General features: G+C 42.8%; 1 protein-coding gene across 1 annotated transcript in view; it reads right to left on the bottom strand.

Moving 5' to 3' along the window:
- cntln (centlein, centrosomal protein) overlaps window positions 1-16,230 on the bottom strand; it is a 395,750-nt gene that overhangs the window by 230,291 nt on the left and 149,229 nt on the right. Inside the window, exon 11 of the mRNA XM_078530355.1 lies at window positions 5,336-5,461. Within this exon, the coding sequence (XP_078386481.1) occupies window positions 5,336-5,461 (126 nt within the window). The remainder of the gene's footprint in view (window positions 1-5,335; window positions 5,462-16,230) is intronic.

Raw genomic sequence — 16,230 nt, 5'->3', positions numbered from 1 at the left:
ACAGGAAATTAAAGGCAACAGCACAATTATTTAAATCAGACAAATAGTGTTCTCGTTGACCCAATACATTATAAAGTGGGTGAAGTCTGTCTAGTTTCATTACAGTAAGTAAACAACAATTTTGAATTCTAAATTAATCACATCTACGTGAACAACTAAAAGTTGATTTGTTAGCACTCACTTTGCCAAGTGCAATTAAACACAATTAAAGAAGGCCTAATAATCAATAGTACAGTGTGATTTCAAACAAGATTCTTTTGTAGGAGGTCTCAACGAGAGACAAAACAGTCAAAGATCTTAATAAAATAGAACAAATTATAAAACTGATAAAAGTATAAGTTAATAGTACTGATATTTATTGCCTTGTCTGACTAATCAAAGACTTAAAGACTAATACAATAAACCTGGGCTATTGTCTTTTAATGCCCAGCTTTCATTTAATTTAGCAAGACAAGAGTCTATCACTGTCAAACTGGAAATACTGCACTCTTGAATATATCAGTATTTTACATAGAAGATAGACAAGTGGCAGTCAGTTACAACGTTGAATGCAAATCATAAATGCTATGGCTACAAGAGCAGGTCAAAGGCTAGGAATCTTCCTGACTCCCCAAAGTCTGTCCTCCATCTACAAGGTACAAGTCAGGAGTGTGATGGAATACTCCCCACTAGCCTGGATGAGTGCAGCTCCAACAACAATCAAGAAGCTTGACATCACCCAGGACAAAGCAACCCACTTGATTGGCACCCTGTCCACACACATTCACTCCCTCCACCACTGAAGCACAGTAGCAACAGTGTGTACCATCTACAAGATGCACTGCAGGAACACACCAAGGCTCCTTCGACAGCACCTTCCAAACCCATGGCCACTACCATCTAGAACTATAAGCGCAGCAGATAGATGGGAACACCACCACCTGGAAGTTCCCCTCCAAACCACTCACCATCCTGACTTGGAAATATATCACTATTCCTGGGTCAAAATCCTGGAACTCCCTCTCTAACAGCACTGTGGGTGTACCTACACCACATGGACTGCAGCAGTTCAAGAAGGCGGCTCACCACCATCTTCTCAAGGGCAATAAGGGATGGGCAATAAATGCTGGCCCAGCCAGTGACGCCCACATCCCGTAAATGAATAAAAAACAAACCTACCTTAGCTGTTAGTGTTTTTTATCATTATTGCAGTGGACACATTGGACATAGTAGAGGTAATCAGTGATAAAGACCGAAGGGTAATAAATACCACAGTGATATATTTATGAAACCTAGGATTAAAAAATAGCTGAAATGGTATATGATGGTTACTTTCAATTTGAGCAGCAGTAGGAGCAACACAGTAATGAGGTCAAGCAGAAAGTTATTGAAATATTGGTGGTCCTGACCAACATTCATTTGTGCACAGCTATTAATTTAATGACATGGGCCTTTTAAATTTTTTTTCATGGCTGGACCAGGCCTGATTGTCTGAGCAGCGGCAATCATCATCGGATTGCCACTGCATCTGAAAATGTTCCTGACCCGACACTGCTCCACATTACTACAGAGTCTTCCAAACCTGGATGTACCGGAAATGTGGAACACAGTGTCCCTCAGAGAACTCCATCAGAGTATAGTAAAGTCAGGGCAAGACAAGACACACCCGCTTTTTACAGCACTAGCTGCCATATGGTAAGTTTAAATGTCTAGTCTAAATGTTAATGAAAAGGTGAGTAGGTGGGTAAGTGGGTGTGGGGGGGTGGTGGTGGTAGGTGAGTGAGGTGGATAGCTGAGTAAATGAGTAGGGGGGGTCAGATCAGGAGGGTAGTTGGCTTGTCAGGAGAGAGGGTCAGGTAGTCGGAGGTCGGGAAGGTAGTCAGGGGGCCAGTGTGAGCGATTATGGGGTCAGCTCCGTAGTTACCCAGGAGTTAGATTAGGATTTTCCTGTCTAATATTTCCTTGAAAACTATTCAGATCAGTACATTGGAACTGTCCGAAGTCTCCGATCCTAACTCTCAGTCGGAGACATTCGCAGATGGTCCCAGGGAGCAGGAATTGCCTATCGGAAGTTGAAACTTCCTGGAAAATTCCTACAGAGGTCTGCATTTCAGGACTACCACAGGGTTCACAGCACTCCAACTATCAGAGCCAATCTTATACAATATAAACCATTACTGACTGAAAAAGTAATGCTTTTGCTGAAATAATGCCAATTAAACATGGAAAATACATTGCAGAATAATTTGGGGTTCTTCCGTGTTCAGTTATGTTTTTTTGCCACAGGGCTTTGATAACCCCCATCAGAGTCACAATGAAAAGTGTTCAACTCTGCATTTAAGGGCCAGCTGAACAGTTGAGGTGTAAGCTTTAGTAATGCTGTAGGCTTCTGTCCAATTTGGCAGATTAGACTTTGAAACTTTTGAAGTCTATCTCCATGAAATTCATTATGACCCGAAAATTGAGACGTTGCATAGGCTGTTTATACTTCATGTTGATAAAGCATCAGGACTGGATGAGTTGCATCAAAGGATACTGAGGGAAATTAGAGTGGAAATCGCAGTGGCACTGGCCATAATCTTCCATAGACTCAGGGTGGTCCCAGAACACTGGTGAATTGTAAATATTACACCCTTGTTCAAAAAAGGATGTAAAGACAAGCCCAGCAACTACAGACCAGTCAGTTTAACTTTGGTGGTGGGGAAACTTCTAGTAACAATAATACTGTACAAAATGAACAGTCACATGGACAAATTGGGTTAATTCAGGAGAACCAGCATGGATTTGTTAAGGGAAAATTGTGTTTAACTAATTTGGAGTTTTTTGAAGAGGTAACAGAGAGGGTTGATGAGGGCAACATTGTTGATGTGGTGTACATGGGCTTCCAAAAGGCATTGATACAGTGCTGCACAACAGACTTATTAGAAAAGTTATAGCTGATGGACTAAAATGAACAATAGCAACATGAATACAAAATTAGCTGAATGACAGAAAACAGAGTAGTGGTTAATGGATGCTTTACAGGCTAGAGGAAGGTTTGTAGTGGAGTTTCCCAGGAGTCAGTGTTGGGACCCTTGTTCTTCCTGATATATATAAAAATGACTTAGACTTTGACGTACAGGGCACAATTTCAAAATTTGTGGATGATATGAAATTTGGAACCATTGTAAACTGGGAGGATAGTGTAGAACTTCAAAAGGAAATCGACAAGGAATGGGCAGACAGGCGGCCGGTGTAGTTCAATGCAGAGAAATGTGAAGTGATTCATTTTTGTAGGAATAACATGGAGAGACAATATAAAATAAAGGGTATAATTCTAAAGGGTGTGCAGGAGCAAAGGAACCTGGGTGTATTTGTGCATAAGTCATTGAAAGTGGCAAGACAAGTTGAGAGGGTGGTTAATAAAGTATACAGTATCCTGGGCTTTATTGATAGGACATAAGAGTACAAGGGCAAGGAGGTTATGTTGAACTTGTATATGACACTTTCTCCCTCAGCTGGAATATTGTATCCAGTTCTGGGCACCTCACTTAGGAAGGATGTGAAGACATTGGATAGAATGCAGAAAAGATTCACGAGAATGGGTCTATAAATGAAGAACTTGAGTTATGAAAATAGATTGGAGAAGTTGGGACTGTTATCCCAGGAGAAGAGAAGATCGAGAAGAGATTTAATAGAGGTATCCAAAATCATGACCGGTCCGGACAGTGTAGATGGGGAGAAACTGTTCCCACTCATAAAAGGATCGAGAACAAGTGGGCACAGATTTAAAACAATTGACAAAAGAAGCAAAAGTGACATGAGGAAAAACTTTTGCAAGCGGTGAACGCTTGAGGTCTGGAATGCACTGCCTGATAGTGTGGTGCAGGCAGGTTCAATCGAGGCATTGGAAAGAGAATCGGATAGTTACCTGAAAAGGAAGAATTAACAGGGCTAGAGGGAGAAGATGGTGGAATGGTACGAGGTGAATTGCTCATTCGAAGAGCTAGTGCAGACATGACAGTCCAAAGGCTGTGCTGTAACAATACTTTGGATGTAGGGATCCTCTGTATGCAATTAGCTCATACCCTTTGCTTCCAATTCAGGCCACATGCAAACTTCATGCTGCACTGGAGGCCTTGGTCGAGTGGTAGGAGGCCCTACAGGCAAACTTTCAGAAGGCAGTGGAGCTAAATAGTTGTGGTGATCAATGCCTGGAGTCTCGCCCCAAGGACCTGGATGCAGCACCACAAGAAGTTCAACGACATCATAGGAAGATCAAAGTCAGAGAGTTCATCTTCAAATGCCATATCTACCAACTGCACCACTTGCCTCACACACTGCTCAATACACCACACCCCCGTCACTCACCTACCAACAATCAGGACTCATACCTCACACACAACTTCACCTCACCCTCACACACTTAACACTGCCGCAAGGCTCGCGCTGAAATCTTGCACACACTGCCAGCTATTCAAACGTGACAGTCACATCAGGCAAACCTATTGCACCACAATCAATGCCATACTTCCCTCTTTCATGCAGGACCAAACAGTGAACAGCCAGACAGAGCAGCATCTAACCAGAGCGGGACAGGCATGGCAGCAAGTCCTCCCTCCCATGGAGGAGATAGTGTTCACCATCATTGGAGTGGTCATGACTGAGGCTGTGACCAGTGGCAGGACTGAAACCATTGAAGATGACGGTATTCTCACACCTATTGTTCCTTCTCACGTCCCTCTTCCCCCTCATCCCACAATCTCTTCTGATTTACAAGTAGCAGATGGTGTTAGCATACACCTCTTGTTTTCCCACCAATTCCCTCATCATAATTCCACCTTTGTGCTCCATTATTAGATATCTAAGAACAGCAAAAAAAACAGTGGTGGAAGAATAACAGGTACTCTACACTCACGAAGCAGGAAAGTCACCACAGCTTGCGGTTAAAATTGCAGAGGGATCTCACTGATATAGAAAAGATCACTACAGCTTGGGGGCTGTGTCATTGCCCCTTGCTCAGTTGTAGAGGCTAAAATCAGGAACAGTAGGCTCCTATGAACCCAAGACAGGCAAGTAACCTAGATGAGTCCTACTGACAACCTGGCCAGGTAAAATATCCTGGGCTGCTGGAAATCAGTAGATTAGTAAAGGTTTCTCTTAAAGGACCACACTGATGCTGAGGCTGCTAAAAATAGGAAACAAAACACTGTATGATTGTTCAAAAACAAAGTCTGATAATCAGGAATTCTGATTTTATTTAATTGTTCTAACACTCTGGAATTAATTAACAGGATAACCACTTGAAGCTACTGATTCAAATGGGCATGTTTTAAAAGGGACAGTAATCAAGTGTTCACCTAACAATGTGTATTACCTTCAGTTTTAAAAGTTTCTCAAGGCTCTTAATCTTCTGTTGTGTTTTATTTAACGTCATCAGTTCGTCTGTTTGTCCAGTGCAGCTCCTTGGAGAGAGAGATCTGGAACGTTTCACAGATAGATCCTATGATGAAAAGGAAACAAGATGGTTAGTGCCAAACCAATGGAAACATATAGAATCAGGGAATTATTGAAAGATACCGCACAGCAAGAGGCCACTTGGCACAAGGTGCCCCTGCCACCTCTGTGAACAGTTAACCACTTAATCCCACTCCCCTGAACTTTCCCTATGGCCCTGCAATATCCAGCTCTCTTTGGAAAGTTATTATTGTGCCTGCTTTCTCCACCCTTTTACAGAGTTGATTCCGATCCTAACAACTTGCGGTGTAAAAATTGTTTTCTCATGTTGCCTCCGATTGTTTTTCCATTCACCTTAAATCCTTAGATTACTGCCCCTTCTGCCACCGGAATCAGCTCCTCCTTATTTCTTCAGTTAAAAACCCTACGTGATTTTGAATGCCTCTATTAAATCTCCTCTTAACCTTCTCTTCTCTCAGGAGAACCAACCCAACTTCATCAAATAGCTGAAGTCCCTCCAATCCTTCTCCCTCTCCAAATCTCCTCCTCTGCACCCTCCGCAAGTCCTTCCTAAAGTTTGTGGTGCCCAAAATTGAACTCTCCAACTGAGGCCTAACCAGGATTTTATAAAGGTTTAGCACAGCTTCTTTACTTTTGTACTCTATTCCTTTTAATAAAGCCAACAATCCTATATGCTTCTTTAAAAAAAACCAGCCTGCTCAACTTGCCCTGCCACCTTCAAAGATTTGTGTGTATACGCCCCCCAGGTCTCTCTGCTCCTGCACCCTCTTTAAATAGACATATTTAAATAGACATAAAATTTTAGATCCAGTGCAAGCAGCAAAGAATACTAATAATGAATTATAGCAATTCTACATAGAATACCAAAGGAATAACAAACTGAATTATAACAATGTTACCACTAAAGACTTCTCTGCAACTCACTAATGAGTATATTCATTTACATTTACATTGTTTCTTCCAGAATAATGATCTCCCATCAGGGAAGGCTCATGGGTTATAGACACAGAATTGCAGAAAGCCTCATTACAAATAGGAGACTCAGGCTGGTCTAATTGCTCTATGAGGGTCCAAATTTGGATATGATAGGATTATAGGAAAAAAGTGGGAAACTGGGCTCCCTCCCGCCCTTTGAAATATTTCACCTGAAGGGTGGGGGCAGGAGGGGGGAGCTGAGTGGCCCCCTCGAGAACACAACTAGATAAACATGAATAAAATAAATACAACAAAATAGAAGCAATGATGTCCACATAAATACAAACCAGTGTATGTCCTACCAGCACTGTAGGATATCAGAAATCTCACATCAGTATGCCACATTTTAAACATTTTTTTGTTCTCCTGGCATAAATAGTGATCCAGAACCTTCAGGATTGTGCAACTTTAGGTGCTTAATATGTATATCAATAAGTGGCTATATACTTTATTTCAGTCTTTTCCAACAGCAATTGCCAATTAGCTTCATGCATGTCTACAATGACAGTGTTTTAGCCACAAGTATTCATTTCAGTAAATACCTTCCACATACAGATAACTGTATTGCACGTGTATGTATTTACTGAACAAGCATCTCCCATTCAGTATGAAACTATTTCAGCAAAGTTTTGAATTCTAGCATTCATTTATCAAATACATGGCACAGATACACGCCATTCGGAATATGCTGGCATTTATGCTCTACTTTAGCTTCCTCCTTTCCTTCCTTATCTATCAGCATAACCTTCTATTCCCTTCTCCCTCACGTGCCCATCTAGACTCCCCTAAATACTATTCACCTCAGCCATTCCTTGTGGCAATGAGTTCCACATTCTCACCACTCTCTTGGTAAAGAAGTTTCTTCCAAATTTCCTATTTGATTTCATAGTGGCTATCTTATATTAATGGCCTCTAGTTTAGTTCTTTCCTCAAGTGAAAACACTGTGTTACACTATCAAAATATTTCATAATTTGAAAACTTCCATCAGGTCACCCCTCAATCTTCCCTTTTCTAGAGAAAAGAGCCCCAGTCTATTCATCCTTTTCTGATAGGTTATCATTCTTGTAAATCTTTATTTTTCTTTAAGTGCGTTTATTGCAGCTTATAGTTTTTTTGCCTAGTAGTTGCAGTTAGGACTTTCACTTCATCAAAACGACTGCTGGAAGTGTTGACTCACACAATGAGAGGCGCCAGGCAAATGCCCCTCTTCCCCTCCAGACCTCCTGCTCTCCCGTCATACCCTCTCCCTCAACTCTCCCTCCAGACCCCTCCACCCCACTCTCACTCTAGACCCCTCCCCGCCCGCTCTCCATCCTGAGCCCTCCCCGCCTGCTCTCCCTCCAGATCCCTCCCCACCCGCTCTCTCTCCAGATCCCTCCCCACCCGCTCTCTCTCCAGATCCCTCCCCACCCGCTCTCCCTCCAGATCCCTCCCCACCCGCTCTCCATCCAGATCCCTCCCCACCCGCTCTCCCTCCAGGCCCTTCCCTGCTCTCCCTCCAGAGTCCCCCACCTCCTACCAGCTCCCTCCAGACCTCTTCCTACTCTCCCTTCAGACCCTCCCCGTGACTCTCACTCTAGGCCCTAGTTCCACCCTCGCTCCCTCCAGGCCCTTCCCCCTCCCACTCCCTACCCTCTCTCCACATCCCAGACCCCAAGTCCTCTGTCCTCCCTCCAGAATGTAATTGGATGCTGCTCACCCATTGCCATGGTGATTTTTTTGGAGCTGCTCATTACTGGGTGGGTTTGCTATCTTCAGCAGGCCTGGAGCAGTTATTCCAATTGGCCAAATTGAGCACTATCACACCCCCCCTTGTCCATTCAAGTTTTTGTGATGTTGAAGTCAGTCATGTTTTTTTAATTCAGTCATGGGATGTGGGCATCGCTGGTTGTGCCAGCATTTATTGAATGCTATCCATCCCTAATTGCCCTTGAGAAGGTGGTGGTGAGCTGCCTTCCTGAACCGTTGCCGTTCCTGTGATGCAGGTACACCCACAGTGCTGTTAGGGAGGGAGTTCCAGGATTCATACACCGTTTCATTTTTTTAAAATCACAGTAATCAAAGAGATAAAGCACTCACAGTGATCAAACAAACTCACACTTGTTGCTTTTCAGCTCACCATTTTACAACAGACATACATTTACATGCATAATCCATGTGAGTGCAAATATTGAGATCCTAGGCCCAATAAGGGATTCTACTATCCATTTTTTTATTCCTAATCAAAAATGCAATTAGCCACATCTGAATTCCCAATTAGCCAGCTGCAAATGGTCATGTGTTGGACAGCACTGCTTTATTTCACAATGAATGTCTTAACAGCTAGATGTCTCTCCTTTGAGTAAAAGGCACTGTCAGTAAGGGAGAGTATGCCTTCGTGGGATGGAGACAGAGTGAGTACTTGGGAATTTGATTCAGAGTGAGAACTGTTAAGCCTTTCTCAAATTTAAGTTTAATTTTAGATTAAGAGTCAAACCCAGGCCTAGAAGTAGAAGTAACTAAACTTTAATTGGCGTTAATTCCTGTAGCAGAAAGCTAAGTCAGCTGGTGACTCATCAGAGTCCCTCTATATAAGGGAGGGGTTTTTAAACCACACGGTGAGACAGGGGCAGAGTACTTGGGAATTTGTTTGAAAGTGGGAATTCAGTGCATAGGGGGAAAGAGGAGCTTTAGGTAAGATCTGTTGCAACGAGTAGAGTTGCTGTGTTGGGAGTTTGGGGGCAGTGGAGAGGAGGTGCTCCTTCAGCTCTTTCTCAGCCTCCAGCATTTGATTTCCACTTTGGTGCAGCAGAAAGAGTAAGTTAATCAGTAACCGGTAAACAACTGAATGGGTCTGAGAGCTTAAAGCAGCAGAGAGAGAGAGAGAAAGAGCTGGGAGTTTACAGATAAAATCTAAAAATGACACCACAATTGATTGGTTTATAAGTATAGACGTTTCTGGACTCAGCACAGAGGAGACAATTGGTGAGTAACATGTGAGTTATTGTATTATACCATTTTGTAGTAAACAATTTTTATAAAGTTTAAGATATGTCCGTGCAGCCTAACAATGTGGAATGTGCATCCTGCGGGACGGGGAAAGTCTTGTAGTCATCGAGGGCATTTTTTGCCTGCATCTCAGAAAGTGACACCAGCTGCAGAAACCTGAGCTCCGGGTTGTGAAACTCGAGTGGCAGCTGGAGTCACTGTAGTGCATCTGCAAGGCTCAGGGTTATGTGGATAGTATGTTTAGAAAGGTGGTCACATTGCAGCTAAGAAGTACACAGGCAGAGAGGGAATGGGTGACCACCAGAGAATCTAAGGGAAACAGGCAGTGTGCGAATTCCCTGAGGTTATCTTGCTCTCTATTGTTTTTCCATTTTGGATACTAGTGAGCGAGATGGTTCCTCAGAGGACTGTGGCAAAGGCCAAGTCCATGGCAGCACGGGTGGCTCAGCTGCACAGGATGGGAGAAGGAGGTGGAGAGCTGTAGTGGCAGGGGATTCCATAGTTAGGGGAGCTGACAGCTGTTTCTGCGGCCATAGATGTGACTCCAGGATGGTTGTTGCCTCCCTGGTCAGGGTCAAGGATGCCACAGAGGGGCTGCAGAACATTATTTTGGGGAAGGTGAACAGCCAGAGGTCATGGTCCACACTGGGACCAATGACATAGGTAGGAAAAGGAATGAGGTCCTGAAAGCAGAGTTTAGGTAGTTAGGGAGGGAATTAAAAAGCAGGACCTCAAGAGCAGTAATCTCAGGATCACTCCCAGTGCCACGTGCAAGCAAGCGTAAAAATAGGAAGATTGAGCAGTTCAACACGTGGCTAGAGAAATGGAGTAGGAAGGAGGGCTTTAAATTTCTGAGGCATTGGGGTTGTTCTGTAAGAATCATAGTAATTACAATGGGGGACTTCAATTATCCAACCATAGACTGGGATAGCAATAGTGCAAAGGGACAAGAAGAGCGAGAGTTTCTGGAATGTGTTCAAGATAATTTTCTGCAACAGTACGTTTCCAGTCCAATGAGAAGGCAGGCACTGTTGGACCTGGTTCTGGGGAATGAGTTGATTAAATATCAGTGGGAGTGCATTTAGGGGGCAGTGACCATTGTACCATAAGCTTTATGTTGGCCATGGAAAAGGACAAGAAACAATCCAGAGCAGGAATAATTAATTGGGAGAAAGACAACTTCGATGAGATGAGAATGCATCAGAGTCGAGTGAGTTGGACAAGTATTGGCAGAAAAGATGGTGGCTGAACAATGGGCCACCTTCAAAGAAAAAATATTGCAGGCAATGTCAAGGTATATTCCCTTGAAGAGGTAAGGTAGGACAAATAAATCCAGGGCACCCTGGATGATGAGAGTGATAGAGATGAAAGTGAAAAGGAAGAAGAGTGCGTATGACAGGTGTCAGGTAGAAAATATAATGGAGAATCAGGCTGAATATAGAAGGAACAGACGGGAAGTAAAAAAACTAATCAGAAAAGCAAGGAGGAAGCATGAAAAGAGACTGGCAACTAACATAAAAGGGAATCCCAAGGTCTTCTATCAGCATATAAATAATAAAAGGGTGAGAAAAGAAAGACTAGGGCTGATTTAGAGATAAAAAAAAGATTTGCACGTTGGGGAAGGAGAAATAGTGTAGATATTAAATGAGTATCTTGCATCTGTCTTTATAAAGAAAGAAAATGCTACCCAGGTTGAGGTGAGAGGAGGTAACTGGTACACTAGAAGAATTTACAGCTGAGAAGGAGGCGGTGTTAGAAAGGCTATCTTTCCTTAAAATTGATAAGGTACCAGGACCTGATGAGATGCATCCGAGGATATTGAGGGAAGTGAAAATTGTAGAGGCACTAGTCCAGTCTTCCTTAGACACAGGGGTGGTGCCAGAGGACTAGAGAATTACGAATGTTACACCCTTGTTCAAAAAGGATGTAATGATAAAGCTGGCAAACTACAGACCAGACACCCTGACTTCAGTGGTAGGGAGACTTCTGGAAACTATAGTCTGGGGCAAAATCAATAGTCACTTAGATAAGTACAGGATAATTAAGGAAAGCCAGCATGGATTCATTGAGTGAAAATCACATTTAGCTAACCTGGAGTTTTTTGAGCAGGTAACAGAGAATGTTGATAAGGTGGTGTATTTGGATTTTCAAAAGACATTTAATAAAGTGCCACACACTAGACTTGTGAGCAAAATTCTAGCTGATGGTATAAAAGGGAAAGTGGGCACTTGGATAAGAAATTGGCTGAGTGGCAGGAAACTGAGTAGTGATAAATGGTTGTTTTTCAGATTGGAGGAAGGTTTGTGGTGGAGTTCCCCAGGGGTCAGTGTTGGGACCATTGCTCTTCCTGATATATATTAATGACCTAGACTGTAGAGTTCAGGGCATAATTTCAAAATTTGCAGATGATACAAGGTTGGAAACATTGTCAACCGTGATGAGGATAGTTCCGAACTTCAAGAGGACGTAGACATGTTGGTAGATTAGGGAGACAGGTGGCAGATGAAGTTCAATACAGAGAAGTGTGAGGTGATTCATTTTGGCAGGAAAGGATTTGGAGACCATATAAAATAAAGGGAGAAACTTTGAAGGAGGTGCAGGAACAGAGAGACCTCGGTGTGTATATGTACATAAGTCATTGAAGATGGCAGGGCATGTTGAGAAAGCAGTTAATAAAGCATATAGTATCTTAGGCTTTATTAATAGGGGCATTGAGTACAAGAATAAGGAGGTCATGTTAAACTTGTATAAGACACTAGTTAGGCCTCATCTGAAGTATTGCATCCAGTTCTGGGCGCTGTACTTGAGTTAGGATGTTAAGGCATTGGAGAGACTACAGAGGAGATTCACAAGAATGGTTCCAGGGATAAAGAACTGTAGCTATGAGTTTAGACTTGAAAGGTTGGGACTGTTTTCCTTGGGGAAAAGGCAGCTGATAGGAGACTTGATAGAGGTGTTCAAGATCCTGAGGGGTATGGATAGGGTAAAAGGTGAGAAACTGTTCCCACTCAAAACTGTATCAAGAACTAGAAGGCACAGATTCAAAATAATTGGCAAAAGAAATGAGAGGCGAGGAAAAATATTTTCACCCAGAGGGTGGTCGGAGTCTGGAACCAACCTGAGAGGGTAGTGAGGGCAGGTGGGGTGCAAGACCAGAGTCAATGGGGATCAGGGGGAAAAAAATCTCTGCTAGTTGGAGCCATACCCAGCACAAAGGAAGATGGCTGTGACTGTTGGCGGTCGATCATCTCAGTTCCAGGACATCACTGCAGGAGTTCCTTAGGGTAGTGTCCTCAGCTCAACCATCTTCAGCTGCTTCATCAATTATCTTCCTTCCATCGTAAGGGCAGAAGTGGGGATGTTCGCTGATGATTGCACAATGTTCAGCACCATTTATGACTCCTCAGATACTGAAGCAGTCAATGTCCAAATGCAGCAAGACCTGGACAATATCCAGGCTTGGGCTGACAAGTGAAAAGTAACATTTGTGCCACACAAATGCCAGGCAATGACCATCTCCAACAACAGAGAATCTAACCATCACCCCTTGACATTCAATGGCATTTCCATTGCTGATTCTCCCACTATCAACAACCTGGGGGGTTACCATTGACCAGAAACTGAACTGGACTAGCCATATAAATACTGTGGCTACAAGAGTGGGTCAGAGGCTAGGAATCCTGCAATGAGTAACTCACCTCCTGACTCCCCAAAGCCTGTCCAACATCTACAAGGCACAAGTGAGGTACGTGATGGAATACTCTCCACTTGCCTGGATGAGTGCAGCTCCAACAACACTCAAAGCTTGACACCATCCAGGACAAAGCAGCCCGCTTGATTGGCACCCCATCCACAAACATTCACTCTCTCTACCACCGATGCACTGTTGCAATAGTGTGTACCATCTACAAGACGCACTGCAGAAACTGACCAAGCCTCCTTCAACAGTGCCTTCCAAACCCCCCACCACTACCATATATAAGGACAAGGGCAGCAGATAGATGGGAACACCACCACCTGGAAGTTCTCCTCCAAGTCACTCACCATCCTGACTTGGAAATATATTGCTGTTCCCTTACTGTCGCTGGGTCAAAATCCTGGAACTCCCTCCGTAACAGCACTGTGGGTGTATGCACACCACATGGACTGCAACAGTTCAAGAAGGCAGTTCACACCACCTTCTCAAGGGCAATTAAGGATGGGCAATAAATGCTGGTCTAGCCAGTGACGCCATATCCTATGAATGCATAAAAAAAGGATTGATCGAGGTATTCAAAAGGAAATTGGGTTGCTATCTGAAAAGAGAATGTGTAAGATTACGGAGTTAAGGCAGAGGAGTGGGACTAGGTAGAGTACTCTTTTAGAGAGCCAGTGCAGACTTGATGGGCTGAATGGCCTCTTTCTGCACTGTAAAGATTCTGTGATTCACATTCTGTGATTCTCGTCAACAGAAAAATGCCCTCACTAGTAACTTACAGGTTTGATGTTGAGGGTCCAGTAATTCAAGTGTGCTCTGTTATAAATTATTTTCATCAAGTACATTGTCATGACGGAGCTCAGCAGCCTTAACAAGGTTACCACCAAAAATTATAGTATAAGCCTTCGGAAGAGCTTTTATAAGTCAGTTACAATGCACTGCAAATAGTGAATAGTATGCACATGTATTCAAACAACACAAAAGAACAAGGCACTGAGCAAAGCTTTCATAGTTCCTCTGAGGACCACAGTAGCATTTCGTGCACAAAAATAAACCACAAAAGTGAGTAATAATTATAAAGATCTGGGGCGAAAAATCATTCAAGAAACAGACAAGTCAGCCAATAAAAATCAACCTTCATTTTCATAAAGAAGTCAGGATTGTTTTCTATGAGTAAACATGGGATGAATATTAAAACAATGCCAGGAAGCATGGCTCAGCCTCCACAATGTGACTGATCTATATGCCATAAAGTAGATGTGCCTCACGATAATGGACATCTTAGAAAAATTGGGCAAGTCTCAGCTTTTGGGCCCATTTCTGGCCTGATTCGTTTGTCTTGCAATTTTCCAGCTGACTCTCGCAAATGTTTGCCTCAGGAGCGCAGGATTGACTTTAAAATATTTAAAATCAGTGCTGAGTTCAATTTCATGAGGGTGGTGCTATTTGCCTTGTAAGTCTATTTTGAGTCAGTTTATGGTAAGGTCCTCGTACAATTATGTTCTTAAAGGGGCACAGGCCTTTTAGGTTTCTTACCCTCCCCATTTTTAGTATTATGTTGTTTAGATTTTTTTTAAACAGCTGTTTGAAATTTTTTTTCAACCAATTACCAAAGCCTTATTGGCAGCATGCTGATTGTATCTCCACCTTCACATGTTGACATCAATGACGGAGGACAATTGTCCCCACAGGCTTCAATCAGCAGTGTATCTTTTGCAGAACTTTTACACCTAAAACCAAACTGCAATACAGAAACAGCACAGCCTGTGACAGGTCACTACACCTTTTAACTTTCCTGTTTCCAACTCCTAGCAGAGCCCACACTGCAGAATCAGGTCAGGCTGCAGAGTCTACGTTGGTGGACCAGCAGCCATCTAGAAAATATTTTTGGAGCTTTGGGGCCAGTTACGCTCCTTCTGGCCCCACAAATCTATCTTAAAAGAAAAACGAACTGTAATGTCCCCTTGGAATGCTGCTGGTTCTGGTGCTCAGCACCGTGTGCACACTCTGTCCTTTGGAACTTCAACAAATAGCCACTTGCAACCTGGAAATAACCTCAAATTTGATATAGGAAATGAAGGTAGTTAGTATACCATCTAATTTTAAACTCTTAACTTCATGTTTTCTTCAAAAACTAGCAAATGCAAATTTAACACAGCCTTTCTAGAAATATAGCACAGCACATTAACAGAAAAGTGATACACTTTAAGATTAGCTGTAACCAGTTACAAACTAAAATTCAGTCATTATGCTATAATTTTGATTGCACTATTTTTGTACAAGGTATTTAGTAATTTTTTTTCAGAAAAAGAGGCCTCAAAATAACTTTCAGCTGTATTCATGCAGCGTACTGGAAATTGTGATCTATATCAGTGCATGTTGGAAAATCAAAACCTTTTAATTTTTTTTGTCCACTCGCCAACCACAGTGGCACAACACTGAATCTTCAGAGTGCCGCAACTGATTGCTCCCGGCTGCTGCACAAACTTTTCCAAGCAGGGTACCGCAATAAATTCTAGGTTTCAAAACCTTTTTTGGACTGAAAAGAAAGTAAAGTGGTGGGCTGGAAGGAAGGAGAAAGCATTCACACTGGTAAATTGAAAAAATAAAAATATCATTTATGAATCTTTGTGCACTCGTTGTTCACTCAATGAAGTTAACAGGTTGAATGTTGAAAATCAAGGTTCTGCTCAGCCAGCCCTCTCAAACAATCTTTTCCCACCTGCTGATCCTCCCCACCTTCACTACACTATAACTTCTCCATCCTCCTTTCACCTTAGCCAAATCTTTGCCAACAGAGGGTGAAGCAAAGGAATAATGCCTCCACTGTCTTGTCCATGTATTTATGCCAGGTCTATGGCACTTCCAAAACACACATATAAATGGGCTATCTTGGGTTGCTTGGCATTGTGATGCACCGTGTAAATCTATTAAACAGTTTCAGGCTATCACTTCTCGAATATTTGTGCCAATTGCTTTGAACTGTTTGCACCAGTGCCATTACTAGCATCTGTGGGGTTTCCCAAAGGAAATTTCACTATCTGACAAACTTGGAAGAACCAGAGAACCACCAAAGGGATGTCAGACAGGTCTACCTGCACAAGAGACATTCTGTACCTATCTACCATTGCCC

Source organism: Cetorhinus maximus, chromosome 2, assembly GCF_964194155.1.
Source record: "Cetorhinus maximus chromosome 2, sCetMax3.hap1.1, whole genome shotgun sequence".
NCBI lineage: Eukaryota > Metazoa > Chordata > Chondrichthyes > Lamniformes > Cetorhinidae > Cetorhinus > Cetorhinus maximus.
This window is presented reverse-complemented; position numbering and strand designations above follow the sequence as displayed.